A 26,518-nucleotide genomic window follows, 5' to 3' on the forward strand; every position below is an offset into this window, starting at 1 on the left:
CAATCTAGCAGAGAAAGGTGTAACACCATCCCATAGCTGGAAGTTGAAGCTAGACAACTTCAGACTGGAAATAAGGTGTAAATTTTTAACAGTGAGTAATTAATCATTGGAACAATGTACCAAGGGTCGTGATGGATTCTCCGTAACTGACTGTTTTGAAATCAAGATGAGATGTTTTTCTAAAAGATCTGCTCTAGGCATTATTTGGGGGAAGTCCTATGGCCTGGGGTGTACAGGAGGTCAGATTGGATGATCACAACGGTCCCTTCTGGCCTTGGAATCTTTGACTCTAGAATCCTTTATAACCAGGGCAACCTATCCATGTTGTATTCTATTATAATGGTTGTTACACTAGCATTGTGCTAGATTCCCTGAATTTACTACTACCATCCAGCCTCAGGATTGGTCTCCCATCTAGTGTACCTGTACTGGTAAGTCTGTTCTAGTAATAGCTCGCAACACCTTGCATCCTGTGGGTAGGATACACCTTGTTGAGATAGGTACAGTCCTTTGTTTTGGTGCATATACCTGCTTCTAATCTGATTTCCATTTAAGAATTCACCTTAATTTGTTCAAATGCCTACTGCCTTTGGCAGGTTTGTATGTTTATTTCAACCTTTCACCTATTCTGAGGGAAGAAAACAGGAGACTAATGGATGTTAGACAGGTATTAGTGGGGTTAGTGTGCAATCCTCAATGTAGTCCAGAAAATGAACAGAGAATTCCCTAACACACCCTGTTTCTCTTCTGGCCAAAACAGGATCGTCATGTCACGGTCCCTTCTGCCAGCCACTCCTGTATGTGTGTGTACATGCACAGTGCAATGAGAGTCTGACATGTGATCCATACGATGGGCTCAGACTGATGCAATGACAAGTTGGAACGGGAAATACAATGCACACTATTATCTCTGCCCTCAGGGTGGCTATTTTTCTGCTACCACAGGACTGCAACCCCACTTTCTTGGGCTTTGATCTTAAAGTGGAATTAGTTATGTCTGGATTAATTTGATTAAAGCAGCATGCATGTCTCTGGGGCTGTGGAAATGCAGATGGGGAGGGATAGCTCAGTGGTTTGAGCATTGGCCTGCTAAACCCAGGGTCGTGAGTTCAATCCTTGAGGGGGCCATTTAGGGATTTGGGGCAAAAATCTGTCTGGGGGATTGGTCCTGCTTTGAGCAGGGGGTTGGACTAGATACCTCCTGAGGTCCCTTCCAACCCTGATATTCTGTGATTCTAAGAACACAGACTAGGTACCTGCATAGGTGGTTCTAATGCCCCAGTATAATATGAAGGACTGCCAAGCTGCTGGAGATAAAAGTGAAGATGAGACACAACAAGAAAAAGTAGAGCGTCAGTAACCTGCTTTGTAACACTAAACACTTCAGTTTAATGTGGCTAAAAAAACCTCATCCTCCATAACTGTTATAGAACCACAAACTGGGTGTTTGCAATTACTGGTCAAATTTCAGGCAGGTTTGCACGCACTAAAGAAAATACCAATGTATGGTTTGAGTAGACTCTTGCGCACTACCCATACTTAATGCCATGTGGATCACTTAGCACTCTCCCCCATGAAGGAGGGGATTAGGTGGAGGCACTGGATGGGGTTGCTGGAAATTGGGGTCCAATTACTGGCTCTGCCCCAGCCATCTTGTATGACTTTGGCAATCTGTGCCTTGGGTAAAATGAAGCCAGGTGTGTTGGGAAGGGTGCAGCTACTTATGGTGCTTCGGGTGTGAGTATCCAGTGATGGGCCCTGTTGTACTAAGCACTTGAAGCTGTCATCTCTTTTCAAGTAATAGTTTTTTTGCTTTGATAGTTACAGGCTTCAGTATGTGCCCACCTCACTGATCTGGAAGCTCCTACCACAATGAGGAAACATGGTTAAGGAGCCAGACTTGGTTTAGTTTAAAACATTGTCAGGAAAGAACAGCATGCTCTGGCTGCAGCTCAGGGAGCCCAGTGTTGTAAGTGGCAATGAGCAGAAAAGGCTGGTCCACATTCTGCCTGAACTGCATCTGTTAAAGCCCGTGGGTCCTCTTATGACTAGATTTAACAACTGCACAATGCTCTAGCAAGAAGAGGTGGTCCCAGTCCTGATCAGAGCAGTAAACCAGTTCATTTCAACTCTCCCAAGAGTGGGGTCAACCTAAATTTGCCATTCACAGTCTGCATTAGATGTCTATTTTGCTGAACAGTTGAGCTGGCTGCTGTTCTCTGATCATACTGCACCAGGCACAGCTATTTCAAGCCTAAGTTAGGGGCAGATTTTTACAGAAGCATCTCAAGGTTGCACACCTAACATACAGCTGCATCCACTTACACTCTCAACTCTGCATGCAATTTGGGCAGACAACTCTGTGTGCAATTTAACATGCAGCCCTGGGCTTTACTAAGATCGGACATGGACAGTGATCAATAGCTCACTACCTTTGTCTTTATTTAGGAGCAAGAGACCCTTCCATACTAGTTAAAAGCAAAGCCTATATTCTACTAAGCAAGTTGTGCCACGCTCCACAGCGTGACTGGCCACAAGAACACAAGCAGACATAGATCCAAACAGCAATAGGTTTATTTTACACAGAACAAGTTTAAAGACTATATATACACAGCTTCATAGATACACTTCTGTACAATAGAGAATGTTCTCAAATACAAAGAGAATGGCTGGAGCTTCAGCACACCTGCATCATCATGGAGGTCACCATATTATCAAAGGCCCTAGAGAAGGAAGAGTACGAAATATTAAAGGAAGAGAAGACAGTCCACCACACTGAGATCTCTCTTATACAAAGAAGCTCTTCAGTTAGTAGGTAAGACATAACTTCTATTTAAGCATTTTTAATGGTAACTTCCCACAGGCTTGACAATAAATATTTCATTCCTTACCACTGGTGCAATGCATTTCACAAACAATTACTTTCCTTCTAATAAAGCTGAAGTAACCGTGGTTCTTGCCCTGTCAGTAGATTACAGTCATTTTAGTGGTAGGAATATAGAATCTGCTTTTGCATATGCAATGATGGTGGGAGGGGAACAACACTCATTGGTCCCATAAAAAGATTTTGAATATGAAAAGATGGGCACTGTCCTGTCAACTGTTTTGAGAATTATGCATTCTGGAAATAGTCTCCTCATCCATACTCCTCTACAGAGGATGAATTTTCAAAAGCTACAGCCTGCCTATTTAGAGGTGTCCAGTGGACAAGGCTGTTGACAAAGTATTATCCACCACGTTTCAATAAAAAGAATATTTAAGTGAGATCCATTGGTAACTTTTTTTAAGTAACCTCAGGTTCCTGAGTCAGCATCTCTAATATCAGTTCATAGAGCTACTAATGAGTGTGAAGTCTGTGGGAGACCGTTAAATGTAGCCTCTAATGAGGATGGTGCAATGGTAAATTTTCTATTATGTAGAAGTAGTCCAAAGAGAACACAGCTGCATGTTTTTGGAAAGGAGTTTGCAGCTCCCAGCTTTAAACTGATCACTCACAGAAGTTACATTCTTAAGAGCTAAATCCTAATAGCTCTGCATGTCCCAGAAAGGCAACAAAATCAAAAGGATTAGTGGAAGCAGCTCACTCACCTGGAATTAATGCAGTCCCCAGGGTTATAAAAGGGGTTGCACATTACATCTGTGTATGAATTATGCAGCTTTCGGAACATCTGAAAAAAGATCATGGTTTGTTTTTAATTAAAACCTAGAAAATTACTGTTGGGGGGAGGGGTTGTTTGTTTCTTGGCTTCTCAGCATTTTATGAATAAGTGGAAGGAACAAAAATACTGATCTGGCAAGTCACATTCTGATTTCCTGCACTTACGCTGCGGATCTCATTGTCTCGAAGTGCTGTGTTTGAAGAATCTACCACCATAACAAACTTCACCTTGGAATTTGTCACGTAGCCATATCTGTGCAGTTGATTAAGGAACACATTTTTGACACACAAGTGCCTGGAAAAGCAACTAAAATAAGACTTGAGTACAGTCAAAAGAAAAATTTACAAGTGGATGTCACCCTCAAATTGGTCACAATATAATCCATGTCTAGATGAGCTAAGCAAGGGATGGGTCCTAGAAATTGGACTTATTTTCTACCTTAGTGTTACCATTTCTGAAAGGATGATAACTTAGCCTCACAAGCATAGAGAGGGCTGTTTGTATAAAGATTTATAACTAGAAAGAGTTATGATAGGTTGTATTTTTAGACAGCTGCTACCTTGCCTGCCTCCCAAGGCATGTATTACTGTTCAGTAATGGCATAAATGGCCTTCAATCATCAGTCATTTTGATGATAATTTCTTTGGCTCTCAAGAACCCCCCCTTCATCAAAGAATTCTGATTATTCTTTGCAGCCATGCCCATTCGGGTAGCTAATATCACTGACTCAGTAATCACTCAACAGCAATGTTACAATATGGAATCTTCAAAGTTAGCAGCAGGATTATGAAGCCATGGATATCCGCTGTCACATACATTAGTCAGAAAGTGAGGACGTTTCAATCCATGTGATTAAAAGGGAAGCAGAAGGCCAGCCACAGAAATGTTAAAAGATCAACTAGTCTCATAATTATTAGGTATAGCTGCAGTCCTGAAATACCAACTTTGTATCTGTGAAAGCTTCTGCAGTCTTACCACCTTCAGCAGCATTACCAGAGGGGGTCCAATTCCGCTGCCTCAGTCACAGACAAGTTGTCATAATTTTAGCTAAGTGAAGAACTAGATACTATATTTATAAATTGTGAAATCTGATCAAACCATAGCTAGCTTCGGATGCACCAAACTTCCTCATTGCAGACAGGAAGGGTAGGTTACTACTGCTTAAGTCGATCTAACGTGTGCTGTTCAGGTGTGTGAAAAAAGACACCCTCCCTGAGTGACGCAAGTTAGATTGACCTACGCACTGTCTACACTGGTGCTATGCTCTCCCGCCGACATAGCTTCCGCCTCTTGAGGAGGTGGAATAATTGTGCCGACGGGAGAGAGCTCTCCCGTTGGCATACAGCGTCTTCAGCAGACATGCTACAGCAGCTGCATCGATGTAGCGCTTCTAGTGTAGACCTGCCCTAAGAGACAGGGCCAAGAATAAACAGAACTGATACTATTCAGACAAAAACATAGCTAAACAACCCTTAGGACTAGGGCTTCTATATGACACTGCAGCAGCACATCCTGTGTTTTGAAATAACTGCTCTGTGTGAATAGACCAATGCATGTTGCCACAGTGCCTTCAATGTGGCTTCAAAAAGCCACAGTGGTTGCCTGTGCAGAGCAGCTTGCAGGACTGGGGCCAAGCTAAGAATATATAAACCCATAATTGCATTGCTCAGCTGTATGGATGCTGAATGTCAGATGCCAATACCCACTTAATGATCACAGATACTGTGGTATAAAAATTAATATTTGAAGTGAAGGGTTTCTAAAAAATAAATTTAAAAATACAGGACCAGATGCTCAGCTGCTGTATATCAGCATAGTTTCACTGACTTCAGTGGAATTACTGATTCACACCAGCCAAGGCTCTGACCCCTTTTAATCTTCACCTTTTGCAACACTCATTGGCTATTTACATTCCTTGTAACAACCTAGTTTTACAACGGCCAGCAAAAGGGATGGTTGTCCATTTAAAGGTTTCATTTCTAGGTTTTTTCTTGCTGCAGTGTTTGTGTTTCAAACACTTTAAAAAGCAACCGTTTTCATTGTTGTTTTTTTTCTTTAATGGAGGAAACATTTCTACTGGTCTTAAATTTCCAAAACACTGGTTTTCACAAAATGTTAACTGACAGTGTCCCTTTAAGCACTCTCTCTCAGGTTGTTTTGGTCAAATGAAAGTACCAAAATCTATGAGATATATGCATACTAATCCTCAGCACACTTGCCCATTAAAAATCAAACTGCACAGTGGTTATTTCACAACACAGGATTTACAGCTGCAATGTCAAATGAAAACAATGGTAAATTCTAGAACTGGAAGACAGATACTTTTAAAACCTAACCCTGCATTCCTTGCTTAGAGAAATCAGTGGAGTTCTGACTGAATAAGGACAGATTGTAGGAACAGGCCCTATAGAGCACACCTGTCAGGCATTAAAGATACACTTTGTAGTCTTCAGTTGGGTACAGAAGTCCCAGATAGAGCTCTCTCTGATCCACAAGGGCCTTCCCCATGGCAGAGATCTTTTCATCCACAACATCCAGGGAAGTGTGCACTGTATAATGGAACTTCAGTTCATTTTCTGTTGGGATGCTTCGGATGTACAGGGGATAGTTCTAGAAAGGATGACGACAAATTGTGCTAACTGGGGCTACCTATTCTGTGCCCGAATAGATTAGCACTTGTAAGTGTAGTGCTCTGAGGATGCAAACTGCTATTATTTAAAAACTAGCTATTTTTAACCACAAATTCTATTTAAAGATATCACAGAATGCCACTGGTCTACACTTGTATAGCACAACACGTATTTATACTGCAGATCTAGCTTTATCCTCTACTATTAACAGTCTTTAGAAGAGGACTATTGCCAGGTTTACATTTTCTCATAACACAAAGGTAATGAGTGATCCATCCATCCCCCTAGGTGAGACTGTCCCAGCTCATTTGGTCATCTCATTGGAATCATCCTTCCTGGAAGAAAGTCCATAAAGGGCTCCCACAGAGTGACAAAAACCTGGGGCTTCCCAACCCCTGCTCCACCAACCCCTATGCCAGCCTCTAAACAAGCTCCCTGCCTCCCCTCAACCCAGTACCACTGCTTCCCTACCACTCCTGACCTTCTCAAATCAGTCCTACTGCCCCCACCCCAACCCCCCCACTGCTCCTGCCTCCTCCCCCATCTTCCAACCCAGCCCCCTCCCCCTACTGCTCCTGCCCACCAACCCAGCCCCCCCATGGCCCACCCCTACTGCTCTTGCCCCCAGGACCCACATCCTATTACTTCTGAGACCTGCCCCCAACCCAGCCCTCCACTCCTACTGCTCCCACCCCCCTGCCCAGCCCCATGACCCACCTCCTACTGCTGCTGCCCCCAGGACCCGCACCCTATTACTCCTGTCCCCTCTTCCAGCCCCCAGGACCCACCCCTACTGCTCCTGCCCCCCAGCCCAGCGCCCCCTCCCTGCCCTGGCTGCAGCGCGCCCCGCCCCCACCTCCTTGGCGATCACGGCGATGCACACCGCCATCTTGGACGCCGGCGCCCCTCCCCTATCACGTGATCAGGCGGACGCTTCCTCCTCCGACCCCCGGCGCGCGGGCTTCAGGTCATGTGACTCTCCGGTGAGACGGGCTCACGTGACCCGGTCCCGCTCCCGGCCTGGCAAGGAGGCGGGGGGAGTGGGCCCGTGGCGCCGGTTGCCATGGAGAGGCCCCTGCTGCTGTCCCTGTACCTGTGCTGGGCCCTGAGCGCGGGGGGCGCCGAGCGCAGCGGGCCCCCCAACCTCCTCATCCTGCTCATGGACGATGTGAGTGAGCGGGGGAGGGGCACTCAGTCGTTGGGGGGGCTGAGGGTGTTTCACTGGGGGTGGTGGAGGCTGGGGAGGGGGTTCATTGGGGGTGTAGGTGGGGGGCTGGTCACGGGGGGTGGTGGAGGCTGGAGGGGGTTCACTGGGGGTGTAGGTGGGGGGCTGGTCATGGGTGGTGGTGGAGGCTGGGGGGTTTCACTGGGGATGGTGGAGGCTGGGGAGGGGGTTCACTGGGGGTGTAGGTGAGGGGCTGGTCACGGGGGTGGTGGAGGCTGGGGAGGGGGTTCACTGGGGGTGTAGGTGGGGGGCTGGTCACGGGGGTGGTGGAGGCTGGGGAGGGGGTTCACTGGGGGTGTAGGTGGGGGGCTGGTCACAGGGGGTGGTGGAGGCTGGGGAGGGGGTTCACTGGGAGTGTGGGGGGGGCTGGTCACGGGGGTGGTGGAGGCTGGGGAGGGGGTTCACTGGGGGTGTAGGTGGGGGGCTGGTCATGGGTGGTGGAGGAAGCTGGGGGATTTCACTGGGGGTGGTGGAGGCTGGGGAGGGGGTTGTCACCTGGCTGCTTGGATGAGACGATAGTGTAGGGAGGAGGGGTTTAGATTTATTAGGAACTGGGAAACTTTGGGGAAAGGGGGAGCCTATACAGGAAGGATGGGCTCCACCTAAACCAAAATGGAACCTGATTGCTGGCACTTAAAATTAAAAAGGTCATAGAGCAGCTTTTAAACTAAGGGCTGAGGGAAAGCTGACAGATGCGGAGAAGTATATGGTTCGGACAGAGACATCCCTTAGGGGAAGATCTACCAGTGGAGATTCTCTGTGTCAGGGGTTCTCAAACTGGGGGTCGGGACCCCTGAGGGGGTCGCAGGTTATTACATGGGGGGTCGCAAGCTGTCAACCTCCACCCCAAACACCACTTTGCCTCCAGCATTTATAATGGTGTTAAATATATTAAGTGTTTTTGATTTATAAGGGGTGTCGCACTCAGAGGCTTGCTTTGTGAAAGGGGTTCCCAGTACAAAAGTTTGAGAACCACTGCCCTATGTCCTAATAAGGAGGAGAGTATGGAAGATAAAATACAGGTAGGATCTGATGAGAAACAGTCAAATGAAAAAAAGTCTCATTCAGTTGCCAGCAATGCCCCTCCCTCTGCCATGTACATTGGTCAAACCGGACAGTCTCTACGCTGGACACTCAATAACAGACTTAAAAGTGGCCATTCTTCAACAAAAAAACTTCAAAACCAGACTTCAGTGAGAAACTGCACAACTGGAATTAATTTGCAAACTTGACACCATCAAATTAGGCATGAATAAAGATGGAATGGCTGGGTCACTACAAAAAATAATTTCCCCTCTGTTGATACTCTCACCTTCTTGTCCACTGTTGGGAATGGGCCACATCCACCCTGATTGAATTGGCCTCATTAGCACTGACCCTCCTCCCTCCCCCGACTTGATAAGGCAACTCCCATCTTTTCATGTGCTGTATTTTTATACCTGCCTATTGTATTTTACACTGCATGCATCTGATGAAATGGGTTTGAGCCCACGAAAGCTTACGCCCAAATAAATGTGTTAGTCTCTAAGGTGCCACAAGGACTCCTCGTTGTTTTTGCTGATACAGACTAACACGGCTACCACTGAAACCTGTCATCATGTGATGGGTGACAGCTAAAAAGTGACAAGTTTTAAAAATGCTTATATACCAGTGATGGAAGTCTAAATAATAAGATGGGTGAACTAGAGTGCCTTGTATTAAATGAGGATATTGATATAATGGGCATCGCAGAAACTTGGTGGAGTTAGGATAATCAATGGGACACAGTAATATGACTGAAGGCCAGAAATGGGAGAAAAGAAAAAAAAAAGGGGGTGCTTAAAGATTGGGTTTGCAAGGTCTCAGTCTTGCAAACTACTCCATGTGGCCGAACTGCTGAACCAACACCACTGAAGTCAACAGGGCTCCGTGCGAGCACAGGGGTCTGCCCACGTGGAATAACGTGCATAATCGGTTCATTATTCACCCTTAGAACAGCTTACGCATGATAAATATTAAAAATTCTTTACAATGGTATTTGTTTAGTGCCAGTGTTTTGGGAGCGTTCTTGGCACTTGGGTTAACTATTTGAATGAAATTTTATCTGATACCAGTCATTGTTTCTTTATCAGATTAAAAATCTTCACTTGTATTCTGAAAATTGGAATGCTCTGATGTTCCCTTTCAAGCCCTTTCCAGATTTTATGTAAAAGTTATAAAGAGGTGGAGAGGAGTACCTGGGCCCTGAATACTGTGTTTGCATTAGTGCGTTACTGCCCCAGTCTACGCTGGCTACGTCTACGCTGGCTACGTCTACACTGCAATTAGACACCCACGGTTGGCCCGTGCCAGCTGTCTTGGGCTTGCAGGGTTTGGGTTACGGGACTGTTTAATTGCGATGTAGAGGTTCAGGCACCGGCACTCTGGGACCCTCCCATCTTGCACGCTTCTAGAGCCCAGGCTTCAGCCTGGGCCCAAACGTCTACGTTGCAGTTAAACAGCCCCTTAGCTCAAAGCCCACAAGTCTGAGTCAGCTGGCATGGGCTAGCCACAGGTTTCTCATTGCAAGTAAACATACTCACTAAGGCTCCTATCTTGCAAAAAAACTTATGCATGAATTTAACTTCACACCCATTAGTAGTCTTATTGAAGACAAATGGGACTACTCAGATGCATAAAGTTAAGCATGTGTGTAAGTCTTTGTGGGATCAGGAGCTAAGCACCTATGCATTTTTTCTAGTAGTCTACTCGTCAACACCCCTAGTGATTGTGATTCAGTTACTGCCTTTGGAAAATTATTCCATTGACTAACTGATCACACTGTTGGAAAATGTTTCTGAATTTCTCACTTGAATTTTCAGGGTATTACTTCTTCTTGTTCCACCCTTGACCTCCTGAAATAAGTGGCTTCTCCTTTTGAAGAGTCATTGTCACCAAAGCCTTGTCTATGCTACAAAAATATCCATTGGTGTCAGCAATGGGTGTAGTTTGAACCAGTGCAGAACAGAGTGCAGCTGCAAGTGTGGACAAGGACAAACCATGTTCAGCACACTTTCAGAAACTGATTAAAATTAGGGCTGTCAAGTGATTTAAAAAAGTAATCGCGATTAAAAAAAAATAATTGCGCGATTAATCGCACTGTTGAACAATAATAGAATACCATTTATTTAAATATTTTTGGATGTTTTCTACATTTTAAAATATATTGATTTCAATTACAACACGGAATATGAAGTGTACAGTGTTCACCCTGTATTTATTTTTGATTACAAGTAAAAAAACAAAAAGAAATAGAATTTTTCAGTGCATCTAATACAAGGACTGTAGTGCAATCTCTTTATCATGAAAGTTGAACTTACAAATGTAGAATTATGTACAAAAGAAACTGCATTCAAAAATAAAACAGTGTAAAATTTTAGAGCCTGCAAGTCCACTCAGTCCTACTTCTTGTTCAACCGATCGCTCAGACAAACAAGTTTGTTTACATTTGCAGGAGATAATGCTGCCTGCTTCTTGTTTACAACATCACCTGAAAGTGAGAACGGGCGTTCTCATGGCAGTGTTGTAGCTGGTGTTGCAAGATATTTATGTGCCAGATGTGCTAAAGATTCATATGTCCCTTCATGCTTCCAGGGGGCATGTGTCCATGCTGATGATGGTTCTGCTCGATAACAATCCAAAGCAGAGCGGACCGACACATGTTCATTTTCATTATCTGAGTCAGATGCCACCAGCAGAAGGTTGATTTTCTTTTTTGGAGGTTCGGGTTCTGTAGTTTCTGCATTGGAGTGTTGCTCTTTTCAGACTTCTGGAAGCATGCTCCCTACCTTGTCCCTCGCAGATTTTGGAAGGCATTTTAAATTCTTAAACCTTGGGTTGAGTGCTGTAGCTATCTTTAGAAATTTCACATTGGTATCTTCTTTGCATTTTGTCAAATTTGCAGCGAAAGTGTTCTTAAAATGAACATATGCTGGGTCATCATCCGAGACTGCTATAACATGAAATATATGGTAGAATGCGGGTAAAACAGAGCAGGGGACATACAATTCTCCCCCAAGGAGTTCAGTCACAAATTTAATTAACGCATTATTTTTTTAACGAGCGTCGTCAGCATGGAAGCATGTCCTCTGGAATGGTGGTCGAAGCATGAAAGGGCATACGAATGTTTGGCATATCTGGCACGAAAATACCTTGCAATGCGGGCTACAAAATGCCTGTTCTCACTTTCTGGTGACATTGTAAATAAGAAGAGGGCTGAACAAGAAGTAGGACTGAGTGGACTTGTAGACTCTGAAGTTTTACATTGTTTTGTTTTTGAGTGCAGTTATGTAACACAAAATCTACATTTGTAAGTTGCGCTTTCACGACAAAGAGATTGCACTACAGTACTTGTATGGGTGAACTGAAAAATACTATTTTTTTTAATCATTTTTACAGTGCAAATATTTGTAATCAAAAATAATATACACTTTGATTTCAGTTACAACACAGAATACAATATATATAAGAAAATGTAGAAAAACATCCAAAATACAGTATTTAATAAATTTCAAAACTGCGATTAATTGCGATTAATTTTTTTTGAGTTAATTGGGTGAGTTAACTGCGATTAATCAACAGCCCTAGTTAAAATCCAAACGTTGCACCACTAAGAGCTTCAAAATGAAACAAACAATAAGAAGGAAGCTGACTTCATTAATTTTCAGTGCCCATACTGAGAAAAATGCAAAGAAAAACAAATTAAATAAAGAGCAAAAATAATCACAGATGAATTAGTCTTAAAATTATTTGCCTTTAACCATCTATGATGGTGTTAGTAACATAGTTAAATAAATGTATTTGTTTACAACATAGGATTTTTTAAGTTGGCAGTATCCCCTCAGGTAGCTTCTCTTCGAAGATCTGCATTTATTTCTTTGGATTCTTTCTTGGCAGGAATGTGTTGCATGTAGTTTTGAGCTTCTCAGAAAGCTAATTGAGGGTGTCTATGGACAGAGGTGGTGTGCCAACTCACAGCTATCACCTACCTGGCTGCCTTGTGATGACTTGATGTAGCTGCCCACCTATGTTTCCCATTTCGTATTCAGGATTATTTTCTCCCAAGCGAACTTTAATTTTTTTCTATATTTAAAGCCCTTTGGGGGCAGGGATAATCTCTCCATATATCTTTGTACAGCACCAAGCATAATGGGGCACAGGCCCTGATTGGAGCTTCTGGGTGCCACAGTAATAAAAATAATACCCTCCCTTGGGCTTTTGCCTATTTCTCTGATCTTACTGAAGTATCTATGCCTCCTCCGTTGTGTCAGTGAATTTGATTGCTAGACTATTCTTTTCTCCTTCATTATCACTGGTAAAGATATTGAACAATACGGAACTCAACACTGACCCCTTTGGAACTCTTCTTAATTCCACTTCTTGGTTTTATGTTGTACCATTTCATTGCTCTCTGCTCACGATCCTTCAGCCAGCTTTGTATCTATTCTGCAGTATTCTTTTCCAAACTGCCTCATTCTGATGTCTCTATTAGACTCTCAAGTGGGACAGCATTGAAAGCTTTCCCAATATCTAGTTGTATTATGTCCTCTGCATTTCTTTTTCCCATCTGATACGTGACTGTAGTAAAGAAAGCTTTTGAATATTTAAGGCAGAGTATAATCTTTATGCAGGCATAGCGCCTAATTGCTCAGTAAGTTGCTCCCTTTTTGCTTCAGTATTATTTTTCAGTATTGAAATTAGCCAAATAGGTTGGTAATTTTCTAAAGCTCCCTTTTTTGCACAAAATAGGCTTCTGAGCAGGAGCTGTGTGGTCACATTAGCCACACATCTTTGTCCTAAGCCACACTATGGTAAGGCCATCATCTGGCACGCTGGCAAAGAGAAATGATGTGATTCCTGAGCTTTGCTTTTAAACTATACCCCTCAATGCCCTCAGTTATTATGCAACCCTACTTTTTTACTTAGATCTTCACTGTGCATTTCTGATTGCATATATCCAGTATTTGGAAATGTAGGCCTGCAGTGGATAATTTTATAATTAAGATGCTGGACTGAGACTGAAGAGATCTGGGTTCTGTTCCCAGTTTTGTAATAGATTTCTTTTGTCACCTTGGGCAAGTCACTTAATCTCTCTCTGTCTGTCAGTTTCGATCTGTAAATGGTGACAGTAATACTTCCCTACTTCACAGAAGGGTTGTGAGGATAAATTCATATTGTGTATGTGAAGTGTTCAGATATTATAGTGATGAGCACTATAGAAAAGCTTATAAAAATAAAAATGCTACTCTGGTCCAGAAGGTAGTACAGTAGTTTATAGAAAGCTAAAATTACTTTTGTCTTTTTTGGTCTGGTCTTTCTGCAGATGGGTTGGGGTGATTTGGGAGCGTTTGGAGAGCCCTCTAAAGAAACCCCTAACTTGGACCAGATGGCTTCAGAAGGAATGCTCTTCCCAAATTTCTACACTGCTAACCCTCTGTGCTCGCCATGTAAGTAAACTTCAGCTTTAAACCACCATGTAAAATTGCCACCTTCTGGGAAGATCAGGATGTTTGCCAGCATCTTACATAAACTAGCAACCAAACCAGTGATTACCCTTAAGGCAGTGTTAGGATTTGGAGCTTTCATCTTGCATTTTGCTTCCTTTTTATTTTTTTCTTGAGGAAAAACTACAATCTTCTGTTCATACAAAACAGTATTTTAGTCATCAAAACACTTCATTTAAAGGATTTTTTAAAATTCTGTTTTAGCCTTCAGGCCTCTGCAGCTGAATTATTTCATCTCTTCCCTCTTTGGGGCAATCAGACAAAACAGTATCTAAATCTTTGTTGGACAAATCCAACAGGAAGGAGGCACACAATGGGCTTGATTCTGTTCTATAGGCAGAACTTCCATTGACTGGGACTTCAATGCGTGGAGCAACTACACGTTCCGGCCCATTGTTGTCGCTGTTAGCCACTAAGAGATTTAGAGAGGGGAAAAGGGACAAAGCCATTTGAGTCCCATGTAGATTTTACATCTTTGTCACTGTGTCTGGTTCTTCAAGTCTGATTGCCAGCTGACAGCTAAAATATAAAGGAGAAAAGAGGACTTTCTGAGGCCTCCATTTGGGAAAACATGTAACCATATGTTTTAAGTCCATCCCCATTCAGGAAAGCACTAAAACACCTGCTTAAGTCCCATTGACTTCAGTGGGATTTAAGCAGATGCTTAAAGTTAAACATCTGCTTAACTACTTTCGTGAATCAGAGCCTTGATCTCTATCATGATAGAGCTGGATACCTTGCCTTTGTTAATTGTAGAAGTAGATAAAATGGTTTTGCCAAGGCAAGATAATGAATGTAAGTTTAGCAAATAACTGATTTATCTGAGCTAGGTTAAGATGTGTCTCCCATATACTCACCCCAGAAATGCTGTTTAAAGTTACTTGGACAGAATGGCGGCTGCATTTCCTATCTGGAGGTGGTCACGTTTCAGTAGTGGGTCAACTGCTTTCTGCACACAAGGGCCAGATTGCAATCTCAGTGGAACTGGAATAACTCCGTTAACATCAGTGGTGTCACTTTGGATTTATGCTAGTGTGGCTGTTATCAGAATCTGGCCAAGTATGTACATCACTTTAGGATCCTTTGGGTTGATTATTACTCTTATCAGCTAAGCAGTAATCTATAGCAGAAATTCCCTACGATCTCCAGTCATCATGCTGTCATCAGTCAAAACATGACCTCTGAAGCAGAGAATTTGTATAAAGAAAATAAGACACCCTATTCATGTTTTCTTTGTTTTGATTGTTTTATCTGCAGCACGAGCAGCGCTGTTGACGGGACGTCTCCCCATCAGGAATGGGTTCTACACCACGAATGCCCATGCCAGAAATGGTGCGAACATCAGTGCTGCTTCTCCTAGAAATGCCTTTTCTTCCTTTATTCTTTGCCTTTTCGCTTGGCAGCAGGCATGGCTGAATATTGGCATTTGGCTCTGTGCTCTACCTTCATGGGTTTTCCAGGAGGTACATTTTCAGAGTGACAACAAGCGATTGGCATGTAGCTCCACTGCAGGTGTGAAGTGTATTGCTTCTTACGCATGATGCTGAAAAGGAAGGACATCGCCAAATGTTCACATTAAGCAAAAAGACCTAAGTTAAGATGTTAATCTGTTTGCTTCTTCTGGCTGAGATGTTGGTTCCTTGGGTGGGCTAATTAACATTGAGTGAAAGAAGAAAAGTGACATGGGATGTGGTGTTAACGTCTTAGCTTAAGAACAAGCTGTTTAAAATCAAGTCTCTCATGGGGTTTACTACTCACTGCTGGGGCGTCTCCTTGTACTTCATCTGGGGATTAGTTCTTGACCAGTCTAACGCCCCCTCCTTCAGTTGCTCACCCCATGGTGTCTCTCTCTGGGCTCAGGTTGCTCCCTCTTTGTGTCTCAGGCAGTCTTTTGATCCGCTGGCCAGTCAGTGCCACTTTTCCAGTGGCCAGTAGGGGAATCCAAGCCTGCCCACTACTCGGGGTTCCAGCCCAGGGACTCTGTGCCCACCAACAACAGTCTTCTCCAGCTCCAACCTTGTTGCCAATTCCATGGCCTCTTTCCTGCCTTTCTTCCCTATCTTCTGACCCCCCTCTGCTCCCTGTGGCTATTTCACCCGTCCCTTGGGTTCTTGCCAGAGTCTGTATTCTAAGGCAGGATCCCAGGGCTTACTCCCCGCTAGGCCACCTCCTCATCTCTGACCAACTGCCCTCCTCTCTAGGGAGTGACGTCAGAGCTCCTCCCTGCAGCCCTTCTCCTCCCACCAACTTCCTCTCTTTATAAGCCTATCCCAACTCCTCCCCCAGCAGGGCTTCATCAGCTGTTAGGCCTTAGTAGTCCCTGCCTCTCCGCCGGATGCAGCCTGTCATGTAAGGTTAATTGGCCATTTTTAATGGTTTCAAGTCTTGTGTGGGGCAAACACCCCCTCATACAGTCTTACAGAAGTAAACCTCTCCCGGCCAGTAAAACAAGGAGAGTTACATAACACGATGCTGCCTGCCAGGAGAGCTCTCCTCCAGCACTCATGAAGGAATGTACCTGCTCAGAATGTCTTTGGGTTGGTCTAATTCTAAAATTACAGGTGCTTTATGAGACCACACATTCTGGGCACACACTTACAGCTACCTATTGGTTCACACTATGCATCAGTGGGAGAACTTGGGTATCTCCTAACTCACTGGTGGTTGTGCCCTGTGTTCTCAACTAGAAAATATTGGAGACACGCTATTTTGGATCAGCCAGTGCACTTTGAGCAAGTCCATTTGTCCTTTATTTAACTAATCCTTTGACTTATAAAAATACACTAGTTGTGGATAACTTCAAGCAGTTTGGCAAAAGTATAAACCAAACGGCCCCAACTTGCTCTCCTTACAGCCACCTGCATCCACACCGTCCCTCCAGCCAACAAAGGCTGCATGTGTGAAGGGCTCCCTTCCCTGGAGCAGCGAGTTTGCTGAGTCAGCTTGTTCCGAGACCTGGTGGGCTGGAGAATTTGAATCCTTTACTACAGTATTGTTGGACCATTAAGCTAGCCCAATGTTTGGTCCTGTCAAATAAGCTTCTAGGGATGAGTGTCCATAAGCTTTCCTGACCTGCTTGCTAGCCTTAGTGATGAGTTAAAAAACATGTTCTTGTTTTATACAGCCTATACACCACAGGAAATAGTAGGGGGAATCCCAGGTTCTGAGCTGCTGCTTCCAGAATTGCTGAAGAAGGCAGGATATGTCAGTAAGATCATTGGCAAATGGTAAACTTGTCTTGAAATTTCTTGTTTGTATGTGTGTGTGGTTTAGTAGTGTGGAGAGACTGGGAGAACCAGAGTTTCAAAAAACTCTTTTGAAGCTCAAACATCTGTCTCTTCAAATCTGGGCAGGATCTTCCCACCTGCTGTGATTAATTTAATAGAGTGCTATTGTTTTATAGATAGATATAGCCAAAAAAGGCCCCAAACCCTCAACCCTTTGTGCTTTCATTCAGCACCACGTTGTACTTATTTTCATCAGAAGTCGCAGAGATGTTTTGCTGGAGCATTTCCCTTGGCCTCTACAACTTTGTGTCTTTGGCCCCTGCTGTGTATCATTGATCCTCTGCAGATAAGTCTGACTTGTAAACTCTGGGGGCATCTTTTTTTTTGAGCAGCAGAATGTTAGGATAGAAATGAAGATACAGTCACATGAAGGAAACATGCTGCTATTAGACAGAGCGACAGAGAAGAGTGATGGCCTAATCTAGCAGAGCAAAGGGTAAATAAATAGACAGTGAGAGAGTATTGACCAAAGATCTGAGTGAACTACATCCCAAGAATTTTAAAAGGACTAAGGGCTTGATCCTGTTCTCATTGAAGTCACTGACAAAACTCCATTGACTCTTATGGATGCAGGCCCAGATCTTAGCAAAGGAAACATCAGAACTTGTGAACCTAATCTTCAATAAATCATGGCAGTCAGGCGAGGTACCTGACAACTAAATGCAACTGTGGTTCCTGTGCAGGGTAGGAGGGAAAAGCTGGAGAGCTGCCAAACAAATACAATAGGCTTCTTTGATGGGATTACTATTGTAGTAGTTGAAGAGAAGCCAGCGGGCATAGAACATCTGAATTGCAATAAAGAACTTGTGTGATGTGATTGAGTCCCCTTGGGTTTCTAGGTCTCCATGCTGGTAATTCACAATTCATAGTAGTACTATGTAATAAATAAATGCATAAATAATAAACTTCAAAACTGCATAGATACCAATTGGATATAACATGTAACCAACAGAGTAATTGTTAATAATACAACCTTCAAGTGGGGACCAGTATTAAGGTAGTCAGTTATGGAATCCGTATTATTTAACAATATTAACAATATAAAGAAAGGTATAGATTCAACTGTGATCAAATTTTCCAGCAACCCAGAAATTGGAAGGAAAGTAAACTAACCTAAGACAGTGAATTATTTAGTAGCCCAAATCCAAACAACAAAATGGTCAGGAAAAATCGGATCAGTGGGCTGAATGCAATGAGATGCATTCAGTGCTAATAAATGTAAATTCATACAGCTAGGGAAAGGAAATAAGCAGCAAAAATACATATTGGTTCCAGACAGTTATCTGGAAAGCAGCGAGTCTGGAAAACCTTCTAGGGATAATAAAAAGCAAAGTAAAAATGAACTCACAATGCAGTGTCATTGTTAACCTAAGAATTGCTGTACATCAGCTGCTTCACAGAAGGGTACTGGAAACTGCAGATGTGAGATAATCTGACTCCATTAAAGTTTCATCGAAACCCCTACTGGTTAGCGACTAGTTTAAGCCTTAAACATGAGGTTTTATATCTCTTTTAACCCTCTCTTTTAAGTATTTGCTATTACAACTCTGAATATTATTTGCAGTGTTGTTATAGCCGTGTTGGTCCCAGGATATTAGAGAGAAGGTGGGTGAGTGGTGGGACTTTCTACCACCTGCGGAGGGTGAGGAACCCCCGGTGGGCCAGCCTGTACGCCACCCTAGACTCATGGCCCGCCAGGGATATCAGTTGGCGGCTCCTTCATGGAGCCATGAGCACAGGTCTGTACCTACTGTGGTTCATCCCCATCCCCAACGCCCGCCCCTTTTGCAGTGTGAGGTAGATCCTGGTGCACGCCTATCTAGAATGCGCCAGGTTGCAGCACCTAATCTGACTCCTCCAGAACCTACTGTTGAGGTTCTGGCTGCACTTTTCCCCACATCTTTTCATATATGCACACCCTGTCTGTGGCCCCACAGAGTCGTGAGACCTCGTTAGCCTCCTCCTGGCACTGGCCAAAATAGCCATCTTCAACACCAGGAGGAGGATGCTGGATGGGGAGGTGCTTTGCATCTGTGGGGCCTATTTCTGTTCCTCCCTGGGCTCACTCATCCATGCAGAGTTCCTCTGGGTGGTGTCCACTGGCTCCCTGGACAGCTTTGAGGAGCAGTGGGTGCTGTCCGGGGTTCTCTGCTTGGTGTCCCCTTCTGGATCCCTAGTTTTGAACCTCTGACCTCCACTCCCTGCCCTGTTATTTCTTAGTTGTCCCCCATATTCAGTTGAGTCCTGAGTCCTCTGACTCCTCCCCAAAGGTTGCGCCCTTCCGCCTCCCGGAATTTCAATAAGGCCTTTTATTGGACCAACTTCTGTTGGTGAGAGACACAAGCTTTTGAGCTTACGCAGAACTCTTCAACGCTGGGAAAGATGCTCAGAGTGTCTCAGTTAAATACAAGGTGAAAAAGATAAAGAATTAACACATGTTGCAAGAGGCCATTCAAGGTGAAGTTAACAACTGAAGGAGAAAAGAGGGTTTGTGGGTTCCAGATTGTTGTAAATGAGACATAAATCCAGTGTCTTTATTAAGCCCGTAATTTTTGCTATCTAGCAGAGTTATGAATTTAAAAGCTTCCAGGCTCATCTTTTGAAGGTGTTTATGCAGAGGACTGAGAGGTCAGATATGGAGTGATCGTTCTGTAAAAAGTGTTTGCCCACAGGTGATAGGGTGTTTTTGTCTTTTATCATTTTTCTGTGTGAGTTCATTCGACAGCATAGTGACTGTCTGGTTTCACCCACGTAGATGCTATTGGGACATTTAGTGCACTGGATGAGGAAACCATATGTTGTGATCCGCATGTGTAGGAACCATGGATCTTGAAAGGTGTGTTGTGGGAGTGTTGATCATCGCAACGGGTGGAGATATGTCTGCAGGTTTTGCATCTGTTGTTCTGGAAGGGTCTGGTGGTGCTTTGAGGTGGTGTGTCCTGGTCTGTAGGGAGCTTGCCTCTGATGATGAGCTTGGCAGGGTTGGGGGGTTGTTTGAAGGCCAGAAGAGGGAGTTCAGGAAAGATTTCTTTCAACATGTGGTCCACATCGAGTATGAGTTATAGTTGTTTGATGATACCCTGTATGGGTTCCAATGCAGGGTGGTAAGTGACAACTAGGAGTGTGCAGTTGGGCGGAGGGGGGGCGGTTGCTGTATTGAAGCAGGTTCTTCTTGAGTATTTGGGTGGCCCATTCCATGATGTGATCTACTTCTCTGGCGGAGTGTCCTTGTGTGGTAAAGGTAGTTTTAAGTGTGCTGAGGTATGTATCCGGGACTTTCTCGATGGGGCATATTCTGTGGTATCTGAGTGCCTGACTATACATAACAGATGTCTTGGTATGTTTGGGTTGGTTACTGGATTGGTGAAGGTAGCTGTGGTGATCTGGGGATTTCTTGTATGTAGTTGTCTGTAGGGCGCCATTGTTGAAGTTGATCATGGTGTCCAGGAAGTTGGTGCTGGTGTGGGAATGTTCTAGAGAAAGTTTGATGGATGGGTGCTGGTCGTTGAAGTTGTAGTGGTAATCTTTGAGGGAGTTTAAGTTGTCTGTCCAGAGGATGAAAATCTCATCAATGTATCTCAGATATATCATTGGTTTGTGGTGCATTTGTCCAGAAATTCTTCCTCAAAGTGGCCCATGAAGAGGCTGGGCAAACAAAGAAAACCTGCACAACGCCTTCAAAAGACAAGCCTGGGAGCTTAAATTCATAACTCTGATAGACACCAAAAATCATGGGCTTAATAAAGACACTGGATTTATGGCTCACTATAACAATCTGGAACACACAAACCCTCCTTTTGTCCTTTGATTGTGGAGGTGTTAACCACCCGCTTCACCTCAAATGGTCTCTTGCAACATGTGTTAACTCCTTATCTGTTCTACCCTGTAGTTACACTCTGAGCTAGGGTGACCAGAAAGCAAATGTGAAAAATCGGGACTGGGGTGGGGGGTAATAGGAGCCTATAGAAGAAAAACACCCAAAAATTGGGACTGTCCCTATAAAATCAGGACATCTGGTCACCCTACTCTGAGCACTTTTCCCAGAGCTGAAGAAGAGCTCTGCGTAAGCTTGAAAGCTTGTCTCTCTCACCAACAAAAGTTGGTCCAATAAAATATATTATCTCACCCACCTTGTCTCTTTGAATTTTATGTTATCCTTATAAATCTTCAGTCCCTCTTTGAATCTTGCCAAGTTCTTGGCCTCAGTAACATCCTGGGGCAGTGAGTTCCACGGTCATATTATGCTCAGTGTTGATAAATGCAAAGGAATGCACATTGGAAACATAATCCTAACTATACGTATAAAATGATGGGGTCTAATTTAGCTGTTACCACTCAAGAAAGAGATTTTTGGAGTCATGGATAGTTCTCTGAAAACATCCACTCAATGTGCAGCAGCTAACAGAATGTTGGGAATCATTAAGAAAGGGATTGACAGAAGACAGAAAATATCATATTGCGTCTATATAAATCCATGGTATGCCCACATCTTGAATACTGCGTGCAGATGTGGTCGCCCTATCTCAAAAAAAGATATATTTGAATTGGAAAAGGTACAGAAAAGACCAACAAAAATGATTAGGTACAGCTGGAACAGCTTCCATGTGAGGCGAGATTAATAACACTTGGACTTTTCAGTTTGGAAAACAGACAACTAAGGGGGAATATGATCGAGGTCAGTAAAATCATGACTGGTGTGGAGAAAGTAAATAAGGAAGTGTTATTTACTCCTCATAACACAAGAAATAGGGGTCACCCAATAAAATTAATAGGCATTTGTTTAAAACAAACAAAAGGAACTATTTCTTCACACAATTCAGAGTCAACCTGTGGAACTCCTTGCCAGAGGATGATGATAAGGCCAAGAGTATAACAGGGTTCAAAAAAGAACTAGATAAATTCATGGAGGATAGGTCCATCAATAGCTATTAGCTAAGATGGGCAGGGAAGCTGGGAATGGGCGATGGGACATGGATCACTGGATGATTACCTGTTCTGTTCATTCCCTCTGGGGCACCTGACATTGACTGCTGTTGGAAGACAGGATACTGGGCTAGATGGACCTTTGGTCTGACCCAGTATGGCCGTTCTTATGTTCTTACTATGTGTTGGGTGTTAAAAGTATTCCCCTTGCTCAGTTTTGAATTTGCTGACTTTGGGTTTAATTGACTTCCTTCATTTTTGTGTTATGAGAGAGGGAGAACAGGAGCGTCTAATCTACCTTCTCTACCCCATTATTTATTTATTTATTTTGTATGCTTTTCTCATATTCCTTCTTACTCGCCTCCTTTGTAAACTGTCCCTCTTTTTAAAATCTCTCTGGAGATCAGATTTTCGATGCCCCTAGTCACTGTGAAGATAGCGAGGGGTATTTTTGTTGTGGTGTGTGTGCGCGCGTGCAGGCGCACGCGCATATATGTGGGGATACCACATGTAAAACTAGGGAGATTTGTGGTTCTAATTTACACAGCCAGTGTGTGACCGGATCAGGAATCGTGAGACTAAATTAGTCTCTGGTGTAATTCCATTGATCTCATCGGGTTTACACCAGGGACCAATTTAGTCCAATGAGTGCACTTCTGGTCCCCAAATTTTAGAGACAATACAAAAGAGGGCAACAGAAATATCCATGGGTTAAAGATCTATGAGGAGAGACTGAAGTGACACATGCATGTTCAGCTAGAAATTTGTCCAGTTGAGACAGTGAGAGAATGACCATCTATAAATACTTTCACAAATGAAGGAAGTGAGTTATTCACAGTCCCAGAAGATGTGGAAGGAAAGGAGCAGTAGCCTGAAGCTAAAGAAGGAAAGTTTAAATTTTATATCCAGGAAAAAAGCTGTTAACAGAAGCGTGTGTGTGTGTTTGTGTGTTGCTTTCATATGTACATTTTAAGGGCCTCATTGTCATTTACACTAAAGCCCCTTTACATCACTCTGGTGGCATAAAGGGCCTTAAAGTAAATGTAAATGTAATAGTAAATTACACACACTTTGGGGCCCCTTTACACAATTTACTGGTGTAGAAGAGCCTTGGTATAAATGAGACCTAAGCCCTAAATTAATTATTATTATGTATTTTTGCTGTGTGTTCTGGGCACCTCCACTCAAGGCACCATCATCACAGATAATCAACATGTTTAGAGAGAAGAGAAGTTGGACATTGACTTAGTGGAGCTACTGGAACAGTGGCAGGGATTTCTGTAATCTCTTTTGAATGCACGTTTTTGTCTAGTCATTATTTATTTGGCTATCTAGAGGACTGTAACTAACTAATCACTGACGTTTTCCTTTAACGTCATTGAAAGATGTTTCTTTCTACATAGTTCTGAGAAGATTACTATTTACTCCTTTGCAATGGACTCCTGAACCCTTTGTGGCTTTTGTTCCTAGGCATCTGGGTCACAGACCCCAATTCCACCCCTTGAAGCATGGATTTGATGAATGGTTTGGATCCCCTAATTGCCATTTTGGACCTTACGATAACAAAGCCACCCCAAACATCCCTGTTTATAGGGACAGGGAAATGATTGGCAGGTAATTCAGCTGTTTGCTCCATGGCTCATTTAAAAAAATATTTTGGAAGTTATCAACGGCTTGTTTTCTTTGCTTTCCCTGTGGTCTTATTCAGCTGTCCTGTGGTCTACTGAAAGACAAGCGTTCAATCAGCAAGCTGTCTTCAGTTAGGAGAGGCAGGCAAATACTCCTGGATCAGACACAGCAGTAACACCGAGGCTTGGTTGGATGGGCAGCAATCTCCAGAAACCTCTCACCATGCCAAGAATTATTGGACATGAGCGAAGGAAATGTCAGTCATAAGGGATGAACTGGTTCAAATATCATCTGACATGTACCACACGGCGTTTTCAGCACATGTAGTGAATTGGCAATCCTAGAATTGTTAAAGTGGGAAAGGGACCCACTGAAGGGGATGTATTTCCGCTCCCTTCCCACCCCCATTCTGTTTGCTCAGGACTTTTGTCCCTAGACCAGAGATGGCGGACTGTGAGCAGTGTAAGGCCCAGGTGACTGTTTGCAATCATGCTAAGCCAGAGGTGGGCAAACTTCAGCCCGCGGGCCACATCCAGCCTGTGGGACCGTCCTGCCCGGCCCTTAAGCTCCTGGCTGGGGAGGCTAGCCCCCGGCCCCTCCCTTGCTGTCCCCCCTCCCCTGCAGCCTCAGCTCGCTGTGCCACCAGCACTCTGGGCGGCGGGGCTGCGAGCTCCTGCTGGGCAGCGTGGCTGCGAGAGTATTAAATTGCTTCCCGTAGGAATGTGCTACTTAGGGAGCACCAGGACTGGCAGCCGTAAGAAGTACACCGTAAGTAGCACATTCCTCCAGGGAGCAATTTAATACACTACACCCGCCCTCCATACAGTTTCGGAACCCTGACATGGCCCTCAGGCCAAAAAGTTTGCCCACCCCTGTGCCAAGCCAAAGTGAGGAGCATTTCTTATAGGAGAGAGTGCAAGAGGATTTTGGCATCTGTGGGAGGACGGTGTTAGGTTTAGAGCATTTGTCACTTGGAGTAGGAGGATTTTTGCAGCTGAGAGGGCAAGTCGAGATGGGACACTTATCATTGGAGGAGGAAGGTGTTTATGAAGGAGGATCTTGGCAGCCAGAAGGATTCAGAGCGTTTGTGTCTGGGCAATGCCTGCTAGATCTTCCAGCTTCCTTTCCCACTCCCAGACTTACCTGTTTATTGAGAGAGATGCACAATCCAGTGGTTAAAGCACAGGGCTAAGAAACAAATTCCCGAGTTCTAAGCCTTGCTCTCATATTGTGTCTGTTTTCCCATCTGTAAAATGGGAACATTAATACTGCCCTACTTTTATAGGGTTGTTAATGTTTTTAAAGCACCTTGAAGATTATAAGCACTAGATCTGTGCTAAATTTTAGTCTGAACTCCTCAGCTGTTCCCTGGTGGGATCCTGGCATCCTCATCCCGACCTCAAAAGATGAACTTAAAGCCCAGCTGCTTTAGTGCTGGGCTTTTATCTGGCATCTTGCTTTTTAATGATGGAATGCTCTGGTGCTCAAGTCTGAAAGGCTTCAAAGGCCAGAGCACTTAAGAAAGGGACAAGGGAGTGCCCAAAATTCCCTTATGTGCCAGAGTGTTCACATATTTAAACCAGGTATTGCACCAGGAATTTGTCACAAGCGATGCAGCTAACATCAGGGGTGAATGTTGGCTGCTAGGGGTTGTGGCAGGCTAGAGAGCCAAGAACAAACTGCATGTTGCCGAAATGTGCTCATGGACCACAAATAGGTCATTGCTGCTCTAAACCATCTCCCAGAGGTGCTCATCCAGCTGTGCCTCTTTTGGAAACTGATTCCATTCCCTTAGTGAAGGCATTTTTATTTCTCCCCTCCCTGTTTGTGGTAACCCTTTATATGTTTTCATCATGACAGCCCACCATTTCTTCTGACCTTGCAATTTCACTGTTCTCTCCTAACATAAAAAAACATCAACAACTTCTTTTCAGTTTCTGAGAAGAAATGGCTGGTTACATAAGTGGTGAGTCTCTGTCCTTTTGTTGAGTAACAACAATGACCTGCCCATATAAATAATAGGGAAGAACAGCCCTTTGGTTCTGTGTTCCACGGGTATTTATTTTTTTTCCTGGTTCTGTTTTATTTTAAGATATTATGAAGATTTCAAAATTGATCTGAAGACAGGGGAAGCAAACTTAACTCAGATCTACTTACAGGTATTATACATTTTCTTTATACATTATACCCATATAGCTTTATAACCCACAGCCCTTTTTTGTTACTTTAGGTTCAGGGTTTTAGGTGGCGGAGGATGATCCTGTTAACATTAATTTCTGTTGTCATTTACAGGAAGCTCTCGACTTTATTAGCAGGCAGCAAGCCAGTCGTCAGCCGTTCTTTCTCTATTGGGCTATTGATGCTACTCATGCTCCTGTTTATGCCTCCAAACATTTCTTGGGCACTAGCCAGAGAGGGTTGTAAGTCACCTTCTATTTGATTTCTGCTGCCTACTGTGATAGTAGAAAACCACAGCAATATTTATTGGACTGAAGTAACATAGATCACTTGTTAAAAGTGTGTGTGTGCGTGCATGCGTGTGTAAATACACATACTAGCTAGCATGGAATTTCCTTTCGGTATTTTTTTCCCAAAAGACTGTGTCCAGTTTGATCTTTAATATATTTGTTGTAAGCCAAAATAA

At 43.7% G+C, this 26,518-nt stretch overlaps 2 protein-coding genes across 2 annotated transcripts in view; one reads left to right on the plus strand and one right to left on the minus strand.

The window, feature by feature from the left end:
• Positions 1-2,558: 2,558 nt before the first annotated feature.
• Positions 2,559-7,247, minus strand: TRAPPC2L (trafficking protein particle complex subunit 2L). Its single transcript, XM_065416602.1, has 5 exons — positions 7,146-7,247; positions 6,097-6,269; positions 3,824-3,911; positions 3,589-3,668; positions 2,559-2,723 (listed from the first exon to the last, which is right to left on the minus strand). Exons 1-5 carry the CDS (start codon positions 7,176-7,178, stop codon positions 2,678-2,680), a joined length of 420 nt encoding a protein of 139 aa, XP_065272674.1. The 5' UTR covers positions 7,179-7,247; the 3' UTR covers positions 2,559-2,677.
• A 99-nt stretch (positions 7,248-7,346) lies between these two features.
• GALNS (galactosamine (N-acetyl)-6-sulfatase) overlaps positions 7,347-26,518 on the plus strand; it is a 65,416-nt gene continuing 46,244 nt past the window's right edge. Inside the window, exons 1-7 of the mRNA XM_065416386.1 lie at positions 7,347-7,457; positions 13,855-13,978; positions 15,293-15,367; positions 17,160-17,262; positions 23,716-23,859; positions 25,967-26,033; positions 26,167-26,294. Coding sequence (XP_065272458.1) covers positions 7,353-7,457; positions 13,855-13,978; positions 15,293-15,367; positions 17,160-17,262; positions 23,716-23,859; positions 25,967-26,033; positions 26,167-26,294 — 746 coding nt within the window. The 5' untranslated portion in view covers positions 7,347-7,352. The remainder of the gene's footprint in view (positions 7,458-13,854; positions 13,979-15,292; positions 15,368-17,159; positions 17,263-23,715; positions 23,860-25,966; positions 26,034-26,166; positions 26,295-26,518) is intronic.

Source organism: Emys orbicularis, chromosome 14 (genome assembly GCF_028017835.1).
Source record: "Emys orbicularis isolate rEmyOrb1 chromosome 14, rEmyOrb1.hap1, whole genome shotgun sequence".
NCBI classification, from domain to species: domain Eukaryota; kingdom Metazoa; phylum Chordata; order Testudines; family Emydidae; genus Emys; species Emys orbicularis.